Below are 14147 nucleotides of genomic sequence, written 5' to 3' on the forward strand. Positions count from 1 at the left end.
CCTGTAGAAGGCACCGCGCGGGACTAGAATTTAAAATGTACAATGTTCATTTTCAGGTATTTTGATGCCCCCTTCTTTCTAAATACCCAATGGTCATTTAACCTCTGGAATGCCAAAGCTATGTACCACAGATTCCACTGGCACATGTGGTTAAGCAAGTCCAACAGTTCAAGGGGCAGTCCAGTGTAGGACTAAAGTGAGCTAGTGGTATTGGCATGTTTAATACTACAGTTCAAATGATACAATAGGAATAAAAAATATATATATATATATTAACTTTTACTATTTTCATGGTTATGAAATGCTTTTTACAATAATCTTGTCATAAGACTTTGTGGACCACATGATCTCTAGGTTAATTCTTATTTTTTTTTTGTTTAGTTATATGTAAAGAAATCATAATCATAATTAAGCAACCAAACAAAGCACCAGAACTATATAATAAGCATAAATTCCAAAGGATCTGAGGAAATTACATTATCATAAAACACGGTAACGTAAAATGTTCCTGCCCAAGTTTTGTGTGTATGTGCTGGATAACCCCATAGAGATTAGTCACAAGGCTCCTTACTCTGGGTATTCATTGTTGCCAGTAACACACATTTTAAAATCTCCTAAACAAGGATACTATGGCTGCCAGATCAGCCTTACTTCTTCCGATGATATTTGGCTTTCTATTTGTTACCCAGGTTGCCATATTGTTAGGGGGGGGGGGGTTGCCACAAACTGGCATGGGACTCAACCTTTAGAATCTGAAAAAGAGCGCTTTGGTGCTGGTGGCATCTGCAAAAGATTTATTTACAAGAATAGGAGGTCCCCTCCATCTTTAAAGTAGTTAAAGATGATGGATAAAAGGAAGCAGTGTAAAATTAAACTTCAGATAATGTGGTATGGCATGTAAGCCGAAATAAATGTCCAATTCAATGATAATAGTGGTCTTTAATAGCCAACCCTTTCTGTAAGAAGTACCCAAGATATCTAAAAAAAACAAAAACTAACCAAGTAAACAAATAATCATACTGTTATACAGGCATACCCTGCATTAACGTACACAATGGGACCGGAGCATGTATGTAAAGCGAAAATGTACTTAAAGGGAAGCACTACCTTTTCCCCACTTATGGATGCATGTACTGTACTGCTATCGTCATATACGTGCATAACTGATGTAAATACCACATGTGTAACAGGCTCTATACTGTTCACGCTTGCGCACAGCTTCGGTACAGGTAGGGAGCCGGTATTGCTGTTCAGGACGCGCTAGCTGCCGTTTGCCTATTGAGCAAGATGTACTTACTCGCGAGTGTACTTAAAGTGAGTGTCCTTAAACCGGGGTATGCCTGTATATATATATATATATATATCAAATGTTAATATTACAGTATGCTCATTTGCATGTCTTACACAGGTCTGCAACCCCGCCTTTCACCATTATCACCCAGCACTTCCACTGCAGCAAGGGATTCTGAGAAATGACATGCAAATGAGCACACAGTATATATATATATATATATATATATATATATATATATATATATATATATATATATATATATTAGTGTACATTTGCCGTGTATAGTGTATTTTCTTTGTCACAATAGTGCATAGATTTTTATGTTTTAGTCTGTCTAATAAATTTTGTATTTTTTTGTATACTCTGAGGTGCTTATTTTGGAGGTTCTTTGTTATGTTCTCTTTCATATATTTTGCACCTTACAGCACCGTTAGCGCTAACATTTATATGTATTTACATTGTGTTAGTATTTCTCTAATTTTTCTGGGGTTCCATGTATTGTGGTTTCCAAAGCGGTCTTTTCCTTTTTTTTTGTTAGAGATATAAAGATATATATATATATATAGAGAGAGAGATACACACACACACACACACACACACACACACACACACGTTCCTGCAAATCTTGTTGAAGTGGCAGTTTGCAAATAAAGGTAACTTGTTTTACTGAACAAACAGTTGTATTAGATAAAGAAAGAAAAAGACTAACACATTCATTTTCTCCTGGAGTAAATTTGTATTATAATGTGAACATTTGGTAAAGAAAAAAAAAGTTCCTTTCTAATATGATGACATTTTAATATTGTACCTGCTGAATCATATCCTCTGTATTCTAGTCTTTGTAGACCCTTTATGAGAGTCTCCATAATCTCTTTTCTGGTGCGTGGAACACAATAGTTCAGGTATGCAAAGATTCCTATGGACAAACAAAACATATAAATACATTAATATTGTTTATTATTCGTTTATTTAAAAGGTTGGTTTATTTAACAACAATTAATGTGTTATGCACACATGGTTTTCTTTCACAGGACATTTACCGATAAATTCATCCCATATGGAATCCATCATCTCTCTCTTTCTACACATACATTCCTGGTAGCTCTCACTTCTACGCTGGGGAGACACTTATCATTGTTTCCCTCAGTATTGGTTAGATTGACAATCACTTGCATAGCATCAATGCCCCATCTCAAGTGGGCCCACGGTGGCGATACACTCGGTTCTCTTGGATCAGTATCCTGTTAATGTGTACTGCATACCTCGTCCATGCACATTGGATCAGGAGTTTACCAAGGACTTTCCAGGAGGTCGATCCGATTATACTCCGGAGCTACTATTCTGAGAACTCCTGCTAAGCACATGCTCACTCCTCTTCCAGCATGAGAGCAATCTTGGAGCATTACTACACACACTAACTACTGTATATAGGGCATATTCATTAACTGAAAACAATAAACAGGGACAAGACACACTTGGACATATTCAGTGTTTTTTTTGTACTGCTACGGCCCCGCATGCCATACTGGGACCATTTTTCCCCCCCTCAAGTTCTGTCCGGCTAATGCTGCAGTTTCTGTGACTGGTTGCTGCGGGGACTGGGCCGTCAATCCACATAGCCAATTCCTCCCACCCCTGTCTGATTCCCCATACCCCACATAGGTAAGCAGTGCAGTAGCTCAGAAGCAGCCCTACCCCACTTCTACAGGTAAAATTCTTGTGGGGGGGGGGGGGAGGGGGAAGAGTGTGTGTGTTGTATATTTGGGATATTGTGTATTGAGGAGGGGTGTGTGTATTGGGGGGAGGGTTATTTGTGTTGGGATGGCAATGTGTTTTTTTGGGGGTTCGTGTGTACTGGTGGGTGTTACAGGGCCATTCCCCCGGGTTAAAAAGGCAACATAACTAGAGCCAATCTGTAGCTGATGAGTCCAGCAAGGAGCTGGTTAATTGCAGCTAGGTCAATTAACCAGTCTCCACATGGCTCAAGTAGGTACAAAGGTGTGTTGAACAAACTGCCCGAGGTTCTCTAGCTCAGAAGGATTGGGCTACCAGTGAGATTATGAGGAACAGATTGCTCTAGCACAGAAGGACTGTGCTGTCAGAGAGTGATTCCAGGAAATCAGACCCTCTATTTCAGGGCGCAACAGACCTGGAGCCTGCCAGAGGGTGGCCCCCCACAGACACCAACCCAGAACTGATGTAAAGAGTCCCTGCTTACAGGTACCTCTTTAGACTTTGGGGCCAGAGGCCAAGCCTCCCAGCCCTTCAGATAGGGACTGGGATGTGTGAGTTAGCCCTTACAAAGAGAACGGCCTGTTTTTGTTTTGCATGCTAACATGAAGTTGCAATATTTAAAGCCGTGGGCTATATAAAAATGTGTCCCTGTATTGGGGGTGGGGGGGGAGAGAGAGAAAGAGAGTGAAAGAGAGTGAAAGAGAGAGACAGAGTTGTCTAAATGTCTGGCAAGAACTTACTGTATATAGTCATATCTAACTGTTGATGGGGGCTAACAGAGGGTTACATATTACAGTACAGTATATACACAAAATATAAAGCTGAAAGAAAAAGCAATCCCTCTTACTTCACAGCACAGTTTAATTTTGAAGTGATTATATATACAGGCATACACCGTTTTAAGTACACCCGCTTTACGTACACTCGCAAGTACGTACGTTTATTTTTAGTTGCACCATACCCCTGTGTACGTACGCAGGGGGCGGCGTGCGTGCGCAACTCATCAATACTGCAACCTCCTTCATTGTGGTCCCTTACTGAGCGGTAGTGCAGGTAAGGGGTAAGGGGGAACGGTGCCAGATGGCAGGGGGAACGGGGAGATCGGGCGCGCCATCAATCAGCAGCTATAGCAGTGATTCCGCCCGCACTGCAGCTCCTGGCTCTTCTCCCTCCGCTCTCCTCCTCCCTCCTCCCTCCTGCCCCTCCCTCCTCCTCAGAGCTCGCTCTAGGTTGCTGCTGCATGGAACTTTGCATGTGAGTTACAGGCTACGGGGGAGGAGGAGGTGCTCTTCTACTGCATTCTGTGCTTGTGTGTCTGAGTGTGTGTGTGTGTGTGTCTGTGTGTCTGTGTGTGTGCGTGACTGAGTGTGTGTGCGTGACTGAGTGTGTGTGCGTGACTGAGTGTGCGTGCGTGACTGAGTGTGCGTGCGTGACTGAATGTGCATGACTGACTGAATGTGCATGACTGACTGACTGTGCATGACTGACTGTGCATGACTGACTGTTTGTGCGTGACTGACGGACTGTGTGTGTGTGCGTGACTGACTGACGGACTGTGTGTGTGTGCGTGACTGACTGACCGACTGTGTGTGTGTGCGTGACTGAGGGAGTGCGTGAGAGGTTGTGTGACTGAGGGAGTGCGTGAGAGATTGTGTGACTGAGGGAGTGCGTGAGAGATTGTGTGAGTGAGGAGTGCATGAGAGATTGTGTGACTGAGGGAGTGCGTGAGATATTGTGTGAGTGAGGGAGTGCATGAGAGATGGTGTGACTGAGGGAGTGCATGAGAGATTGTGTGACTGAGGGAGTGCATGAGAGATTGTGTGACTGAGGGAGTGCGTGAGAGATTGTGTGACTGAGGGAGTGCGTGAGAGATTGTGTGACTGAGGGAGTGCGTGAGAGATTGTGTGAGTGAGGGAGTGCGTGCGTGTAAGCCAAGCTGATCAAGGACTTGAGTAAGGCCGTGCGTATAGTGCCAGCGATGCCGCCCAAAAACAAACACATTGCCGCCGCGTGCGCTTATAGTAAGCGCGACAGTGGCAATGAGACAGGATGGACTTTGGAAGCCGGGAATGTTTGATTTTTCAAGGGCTGTCACCTCATGTGACAGCCCCTGAACAAATCAAATGCCCGGAAGCCCACGACGCCGCCGCAAAGCGAAATATAACTTTCGCTAGTGGGGATGGGTGATGTCGCCAGTCGCGGGCACTATGCGTGCGGCCTAAGGAAGCACAGCATTGTAAAACACTGTAATGTACAGTATTGTACTGTATGGTTTTCAAAGTCACAAATCAAAGTCCTAAAAATATATCAGTCAGTCAAATAAATGCACCTCACCTTCAGCCCTTTCAGTAAAAATACTGTACAGTAGAAGATATGCCCTCTCCTTCATCCTTCCTAGATATTTTTAAAATAATTTTCCATTCATCCATGTTGTATCTGTCAGCACTTATAAGAAAAATCAGCTGACATTAAAGATTTTATTTCAATAAAGCCTACTGTATTTATTTTGGTTACAAATGCATTATTTACATCAGTTATGCATGTATATGATGTTTGCAGTACAGTACATGCATTGTAAAGTGGAAAAAAGGTAGTGCTTTACTTTAAGTACATTTTCGCTTTACATACATGCTCCGGTCCCATTGCGTATGTTAAAGCGGGGTATGCCTGTACAGTGCGATTTATAGCATAGCACCATTGGCATGACACTATATAATATTAGATTTCAGCTTTTGATATACTAAAAACATAACTTTTAATTATCTCATAGTTAAAATAATTCAGAAAGCAGAAAGAGAATTTAAAATTCAAGATCCTAGCGTAGTTTAGATTTGTATATCAGGTTTGTCACAGAAATAAACTTTTACCACAGATCCAACACTTGTAATCATATATTGTTGCTAGTCTGTGTAAGGTGCTCCGAAAAAGGACAAAAAGTAATGAAATATTTATTACATAGATACTATTTTTCAGTGAACACTAAATGTGTTTAAAATACTCAAGGTGCTGAGAGATTAGTGATTATAGCCGATTAGCCACTTTGCATCTGGAGTCCTATGTATTATAAATGGAGTGTGACCCAGTGTCTTTTAATGTACCAATGTCTCTTTAATTAAGACTGATCTGCCGATTTACAACTGGGAACCTGGGTACTAAAATATCAATGGGAGCCAGTGTCTTATAATGTATCAATGTCTGTTGAAAATTGCCTAATCTAGCATCCCCATAAACCTCTTTATCTCAGGAATTTTACATTTAGGACTCTATTTGTGACAATTCCTGGTATAATAGTAGTGAAGTCAGTGTGAAGAAGCAGATAAAAGAAGGCGTCTGATCAAAGTCGATTCGTTCATAGAACAGAATTGCTACATCAGAGGCAAACAGGAGCTCAGGTGGGAGATATGATATACTGTATCGTCACACTCAGACTTCGAACAGACGCTGCATCAGCGATGACGCATAATGTCACTGAAAACCCGACACGAGTTTCGGCGCCCAGCAGAGATTGTCTGCTTTATATAGTGATGGTTTTCATGGCAATCCTTGGCATCTGCAGGGAGAGCCAGAGTATTGGCGCTATTGTGAAAGTGTTGGATTAATGTTAAGGGGCAATAAATAGCACCTCTATCCATAATACTTTAGAAATTATTGTGCACATGTTAAAACCCTTTATACAATTTTTTTTAAACATACTGATTCACAGTCTTTAATGTGGGGCTGATAAAATATATTAAGTTTTAGTGAGGGCAGTTTGTACCCATAATGTCTCTCTTTATTTTATCATTCATAAAATGGATTCAATACAAAGTTTGAACCTCTTTAGTTATTTATCTATATAGTGTATTTTGGTACAAACTTCTGACTATGTATGGGATTGCTTTTTGTAATTAACAAGTTTTTACCCTAAGGGCCCACAGTCATCTGTGTTTTCTTTTGTGGTAATATTACCATTGTTATGGTCAACCTGCATCCAATTCATTTGAATCAATTATTTGTTATTCATTATTATTCGTTCCTATATTTGTTGAAGGAATTGGGCAGGCAACATGACTACTCATACAGGAGAATAGGTAGCCCTCATTGATTCAAAAAGATTAGAATTCTATGTAGAGGGAGATTGAATCGTATCCTTGACACCTTTTCTTTGAATGCGAGATTATTATTAATTTGCTCATCAAGCAGAATATATATACGACCAACGTATATATACGACCGTATAAGTGTTATGTTGTTGGAATGATTTCTCATTGTATTACAAATACATATTTAAATTGAAGTTGATTTATGTAGTTACCTATCCCTGACTCCTATTTAATGGATGAAGGGGGTGTACACAAACCCCTCCTTTAAACCATTTGGAGATATGGTATGTAAATTATATATCCAATGGGATTCTCTCATTAGGAGTTTTTTGTCCCATACTATATTTGGTATAATATTGTCTATTCCCTGGAATGTTAGAAATTTGACATCACCCCCGTGCTGTTCTCTAATGTGCCAGAAGATTGATGTGTCCAATTAATTTCTAATTGAACCAATATGTTCAACTATGCGTTGCCACAGTTGCCTACAGGTTTTGCCCACATACTTGTCTACATCTACACAAAATACATCACTCTTCTCTACATCTACACAAAATATATCACTTGACTTATTTGCAATCTATCAAATGTTTAACATCAAATGATTACGTGTTGTGATAGTTCTTAACTTATTTCTTTGGTATCATTAACTCACATTCTTTGCATAAATGGTATTTGAAAGATCCCTTGGTGTGTTTCAATAGGCAATTTTTGCTATTAGCCTTTCTGGAGAAGTGGCTCTGTACTTAAATGTATTTAATATTCCTTGCTTACTTCCAGACTTTGCTAGGCCTGGGTATAAGTTCTTTGCTCCAATTTAGATCAGGAGGATGTGACAGTGGTTCTGCATGATCTTAGTTACTTCCTTCCATAGATTATAGGTGCCTATATATCTAATAGTTTTTGATTCTACTGGTTTGTAATTATTTTCTTTTTTGGTTTCTTTTTTCCATAATAGGTATTCTCTTAGAGTTATTAGAGCTCTCATAATAGGCTTTTTTCAGAGAATTACCTCTGTACGGTCTCTGCAAAAACAGTTTTCACATTGAGTTTGCTTCTGTCTTAAATTAGGTTAGGTCAGAGCAGTTCCTACAAATTCTAAGATATGGTCCCACTGGTCTCGAAAAGCTGGGTGCAGATGATGACTCTCTGCTCGTAGATAGCTGTTTGTAGATGTTGGTTTTGTGTGGACTGTAGTTGTTAAGGTATCATCCTCGTTCTTTGATATTTTTAAAATGTACAGTATTGAATCGGTAGCTACCTCCAGTGTTAGTTTCAGGTTATGTTTGTTCAGATTTAGGGTGTCAATGGTTCTTTGAACCATTTCAAAAACAGCCGCACGTCAATGTGTCTTAGGCATAGTTCTATATAATTGGTATATTGTTGGAGGTTTTTGGTAAATACTTTCTCTGCCTCCCACCAACCCAGATACATGTTGGCATATGTGGGGCACAAGCTATACATATATCCTCTCTCTCGGTCCAAGAGATGTTTGTGGAAAATTTGAGCACAATCTTTTGTATCCATTTTATACAATTTTACAACATGTCATTGTGAATTATCTATGAAGAACTTCATAGTGAGATATATGAAAGGAAGATCCATTGTGATCAATTGCTATAAATGGTCCACAGGATAAAAACCATAGAAATGCAATTGAAAAAAACAAAAAAAAAAACAACTTTGTTAAAGTGTAGTTAAGACTTGAAAGCAAACCCTTCAAAAGTCTGGAAATGTCTAAGTTAAGGTGACACACAACCTTTAACTCCCACCTATGCTTTGCTGATGTTATCATACATGACATCACAAAATACATGATCCCATCACATCAGTGAATGTGGGGTGGATAAAGGTGATTATGTAATTGGTGATGTTGACATAACATATGTCAGGATGTATATAGCACACTATAGACTAATACTATAGCACCGTGGAGAATTTCCAAACTGACTAGCACTGAAATCTGTTCCTTCCTCCAAAGCTATAATCACAACCAAGAATGGGGGACCAGTATGGGGGGCGGGTTATTGAGAAGTCTGATACTTGTGGGATGCGGATGTGGGTAGAGAAAGGGATCAGAGGGCACTGATACTTGTGGTGGTGGTGGGGGGGGGTGAGGAATAAAGGGTCAGCAGATACTTGGGGAGTCAATGGGTACAAAGGGATCACAGAAGCCTGATGCATCTGCAGGGGCAGAGGAGGAGACTCCAGAGAAGCTTTATGTAAGGAAGAGAAAGGGGTGGACAAGCCTCATGCTTCTGGTTGTCAGGTGGGGGAAAAGCACCTGGGAAAACCAACGCTTGTGGGGTCGGAGGAGAAAGGGATCAGAGAAGCCAAATGCTTGGGGGTGGGAGGGGGGGGGGAGAGGGAGAAAGGGATTGGAGAGGTGTAACGGTAAAGGGGTACCCAGGCCATTAAATAAAATGTATTATGCCCGGCTGGGTGCCCCTGAGCCATATGGAGGAATTGTGATAGTCAGCTCTTCAACCCAATCATGGCATGTAACTGCATTGGTAAAGATGTATGTGTATTTTTACTGTTCCAGGAGTGCCAACCAGCGGAGAGGTGCAGGGCGTGAGTTTGAGGGGTGATTTTACGGTAAAATGTTGTCAGGGTGTGTTTGGATAGAAGGGGGCCAGTGTTGCGGGTTACCCCGAAAGATGTACTCAGGAATCCCACCCAGATTCATGAGGACGAGGAACACAGACCACCGGATAAAATCCTCCCTAGAAAGCAGTTTGCAGCTCACCGTCAAATCTCCCTGCTTCAGCCCAGAACAGAAAAGTAAGACTGGGCAGGGAATTGGATTACATTCAAAGGTCCCCGGTATATGCCCACCAAAAAAACAGAACCAAGGGAGGGTTCAGTGTAGCTTCAGTGTAGAGGTTTCTCTGTATAAGTGGAAAAGACCATGGTTTTAAAAGTACCCATGGTTTATATTTTTATTACAGTAAGCTTCAAAGGCAATCCAGGATATGGAGGTGGTAACCATTCTGTTAGCAAGGAAGGGGGAGAGAAAGAGAACCAGTAAGTCCTTGCTAGTTTCAAAGGCAATCCAGGATATGGAGTTGTTAACCATATGTTAGCATGGGGGTGATGGGGGAAGAGGAAGATAATTTCAATAAGCCATCATGGCAAATGGCTGCTCTTCCCAGACTGAGCAGCGCCAGGTAGAGGGGACGGGCCTCATATGCTAAGCGGCCAAGGTGCAAAGTTGGCACATGCCCAGAGCAGACTGAGAAGCCCCTCTGCCAGGTTTGAAAAGTATTGGCAACTCCGTGATAGGGGGAAGGAATTATTCCCACGGAGTAGATTGGCTGCATGGGTTAAGTATAGGACTGCTTAGTGCATAAAAAACCCTGCAGCCCATCAGGAAGGAGTTCCATCATGTAACAAGATTCATCATGCAGTGAAAGATTCATCCTGTAACCAGACTTAACAGCGTAACTAGTAAGTGTATTTTCCGTTGCAATTGTAAATCGAGCTGTGTATGTTCATTCTGTAAATAAATCACAATTTATTTTATCTCTTGCTTTGCTCAATCAAAGGATCCGGGTATTTTGGTGTTAAAAGTGCTGGTCTCCCGTGACAGGAGGCCTGATGATTCTGTGGAGTGGGAGGAGACAGGGATCAAAGATTTGTGATACTTGAAGAAGTGTATAAGGTCAGGGCCAGAAAAGCCTGATGTTTGAGAAGTGGGCTTAAGGACAAATGGACCGAGAAACCTGGTTCTTTGGGGCTACATTCCCTATTCTCTGATATGATGGGATCATGTAATTTGTGATATCATATGTGATGCAATTTGTGACATCATGTATGATGACATAGCAAAGAACAGGGGGGTTAAGTTAAAGCTAAAGTTACCCATCACCTTAACTTTGAAATGTCCAGACTTTTGAAAGGTCTATTTACAAACCTTAACTACACTGTAACAAAGTTTTATCAATTGAATATTGTTATATAAAAATTGAAGCTTTACTTGCCATGCTTGGTACATTTGCATATTACACGAAGAGACAAGAAAATAACTGAATGGGTTCAAGACCAAAAGTCTTGAAAAGAAATTAAAATTGCAGTGGGACGCAGTAGCGCAACTACTGCCTGGGGATGTCCCTGGGGCCCCAATTCGGGGAAGAGGGGGGCCCAAATGGTGTAAGTACCCCTCCCTCTGGACTCATGTTGAAGCCCCAAGCAGTTACAGATTCCCCACAGCAATTAAACTGAATTGGGCCTCTGTAACAGAGCAGCCCTCTTCCATTGACGGAAAAACAGAGGGAGGAAAAATGGAGCACTATATTCAGTGCTGGAAAATCAGAAAAGAACCACCAGGAATGCGTTCCCATAAAATAAAGCTAATTTAATGGATCAAGAATAGAATACAACACACACCAACGTGTACTATGAATAGTCCTTTATCAAGGTGAATACACAAGTCACATAAAAAATACAATTTATACTGATCGTGGCACAATAGGGACCAACCGCGTTAACTTCCGGGTGCGTCACGTGACGTGGGCGCTTGACCCATGACCTGTGACGTAGACACGCCGGGAGATGCAGCACACCTGCATAGCAGATACCAGCGTGAAGCGTCACTGCGCGGGAGGGCCCGAGGGGCGTGGTATGCGTGTCCAACAAGGAACACGCAATGCCAAAACAGAGCCCCTCTGAGTCCTAACGATGGAAACGGCGCGTGACGTAAGCACGTCGATCGGCATGTGACAAAACGTCACAATGCATTGCGCTCCTATGCAACAAGACCCCCATCGGTCAGGAAAAGTAAACCAAAATAAAAAAACTTTATTAACACTAAACATTAAGCAATGATACTCCTAATATTGACTATTATGAATACAAAAAGACATATGGAATAAAATCAAATAACAAAAGCTGAAAATTAAAAACAATTAGTTAATACTAAACTAACAACCTCAAATATAGAGTATCCTTAAATCGTAATACGAATTGTGCAATGCTTGTGAGGGTTTGTAAAGAACATAGGTATATAAATGTTACATAAAATAAGGTATAATAGAACCTATCATATAATATACATAACATTGTTCTAAAACCCTTTAGAGAGAATAGAGACTAAGGGGTCTATGCAGTAAGCAGCGAAAAAATGCATTAGCCAGTTTGCAATTAGCCATGTTTTTGGCGTGTTAAACTCGCTGTATGCTGTAACGGCCGAATCCCTGGCGAATGAATGCGCCACCACCATTTGATAAAATGGCTAGTAACCGGTGGCGAGACGGCTGCCTGGCGAGAAGCTGCCGAGAAGCCGTCCCCTGCCGAGATCTGTCTGCAGCAGAGAGAGATCCGCCGCTCTCTCTGCGCAAACATCGGCACATTAAAAAAAAATTTTAAACCATTTTTATTCATAGTGTACATGTGCAGGGGGTCTCCGGAGCTGAACCGCATTGGTTTCAGGTCCGGGGACCCCCTGCATCCCGAGATACAGGCCCCTTTATGAGGTGCCGGTATACCTCTGTGCCGGTATACCTCTGCATTTAAAGGTCCCGATCACGTGACCGCGGAATGTAAACAAAGCAGAGGGATACCGGCACCCCATAAATTGGCCTGTATCTCGGGAAGCAGGGGGTCCCCGGACCTAAAACCAAAGCGGTTCAGCTCTGGAGACCCTCTGCACATCTACACTATGAATAAAACACACATATCAATAAACACTCATTCCTTACCTTTGCGGCTATCTGCTATGGTAGCGAAGCAGCATGAATATTTTTTTAATAATACTGTACAGTGAGCAGGGGGTCCCCTGAGCTGAACCGCATTGCTTTGTGGACCAGGGACCCCCTGCTTCCCAAGTTACAGGCCCCGGTATGTGTGATCGGGTGGGCAGTGTCGCCGCCATGTTTACAGCGTCCCATACGCTACGTGCCCGCAATAAATATGGCGTCGACACTGTAACCGATGCCCCAAACCGGGGCCTGTAACTCGGGAAGCAAGGGGTCTCTGAGCCACAAATCAATGCGGTTCAGCGCAGGTGACCCTCTGCTCCCACACAATATTATTAAAATACATTAATGCTGCTTCATTACCATAGCGGATAGCCGCTAAGGCAATGAAGGGGTTAACGCAGAATAGCATGTTTATTGGGGACAATTGCCCCCAATAAACATAGCAATACACAACATACAATACAGTAATGGGCAACATTACTATTATCCACAAATGGATAATAGTGCAGTTGTCCATTTAAAATATATAAACAACAATAAATACATTAAATACATATAGCACTCACCCATGTCCGGCTGCCACGATGAAGGCCATCCTCATCTTCATCCTGCTAATGCCCCATCCGCTTCTGCAAAACAGACACAAGAATAAAAACATCCAATGTAATGTCTCCTAACCCCTTAATCACCATAGCGGTTATTAACCGCTACAGTCATTAAGGGGTTAACCCACCATCACCCACTTACCGTCCCCCACTACCCCTCCACCCCCTGATGCCTAACCACCCTCACCCACTACCCACAAGGGAGTCCTACCACATACTCTTGGGGCCAATACCCCCTCCCCCCACCCCAACCCATACAGTACAATAATGTGCCAAATAACTATTATCCAGATAGGGATAATACATTATTTGGCCATTATTTAACACATTAACTAGCATAGTAAAATAAAGAAAATTCTACTGACCTCATCAATAAGAAGGCCCCGTCGCCAGCATCATCCTTGTGGTCCGTTGCCAAAATAATACATAGCCAATACATTGCAATGACATTCACATATCAATGAACCCCTTAATCACCTTATCGGGTACTAACCGCAAAGGTAATTAAGGGGTTAAGCCATCCTGGTCACATACCCACCCTTCACACATTCCTTTGTACAGTGGCTTCATCATGAAAAATAAATAAATAAAAGAAACAATTTTTTTAAATATATATATATATATATATATATATATATATATATATATATTAAAAAAATTGTTTCTTTTATTTATTTATATATATATATAGACACACACACACACACACATGATGAACCAATATACAAATAAA

At 41.6% G+C, this 14147-nt stretch overlaps 1 protein-coding gene across 2 annotated transcripts in view; it reads right to left on the bottom strand.

The window, feature by feature from the left end:
• Positions 1–14147, bottom strand: part of GFPT2 (glutamine-fructose-6-phosphate transaminase 2) — a 74788-nt gene that overhangs the window by 31265 nt on the left and 29376 nt on the right. Inside the window, exon 2 of one of the 2 annotated variants that reach the window (XM_075601612.1) lies at positions 2103–2210. The exons of the other annotated variant lie outside the window; for it this stretch is intronic. Within the exon in view, the coding sequence (XP_075457727.1) occupies positions 2103–2210 (108 nt within the window). The remainder of the gene's footprint in view (positions 1–2102; positions 2211–14147) is intronic. 2 annotated transcript variants of the gene reach the window in all.

Source organism: Ascaphus truei, chromosome 5 (assembly GCF_040206685.1).
Source record: "Ascaphus truei isolate aAscTru1 chromosome 5, aAscTru1.hap1, whole genome shotgun sequence".
Lineage (NCBI taxonomy): Eukaryota > Metazoa > Chordata > Amphibia > Anura > Ascaphidae > Ascaphus > Ascaphus truei.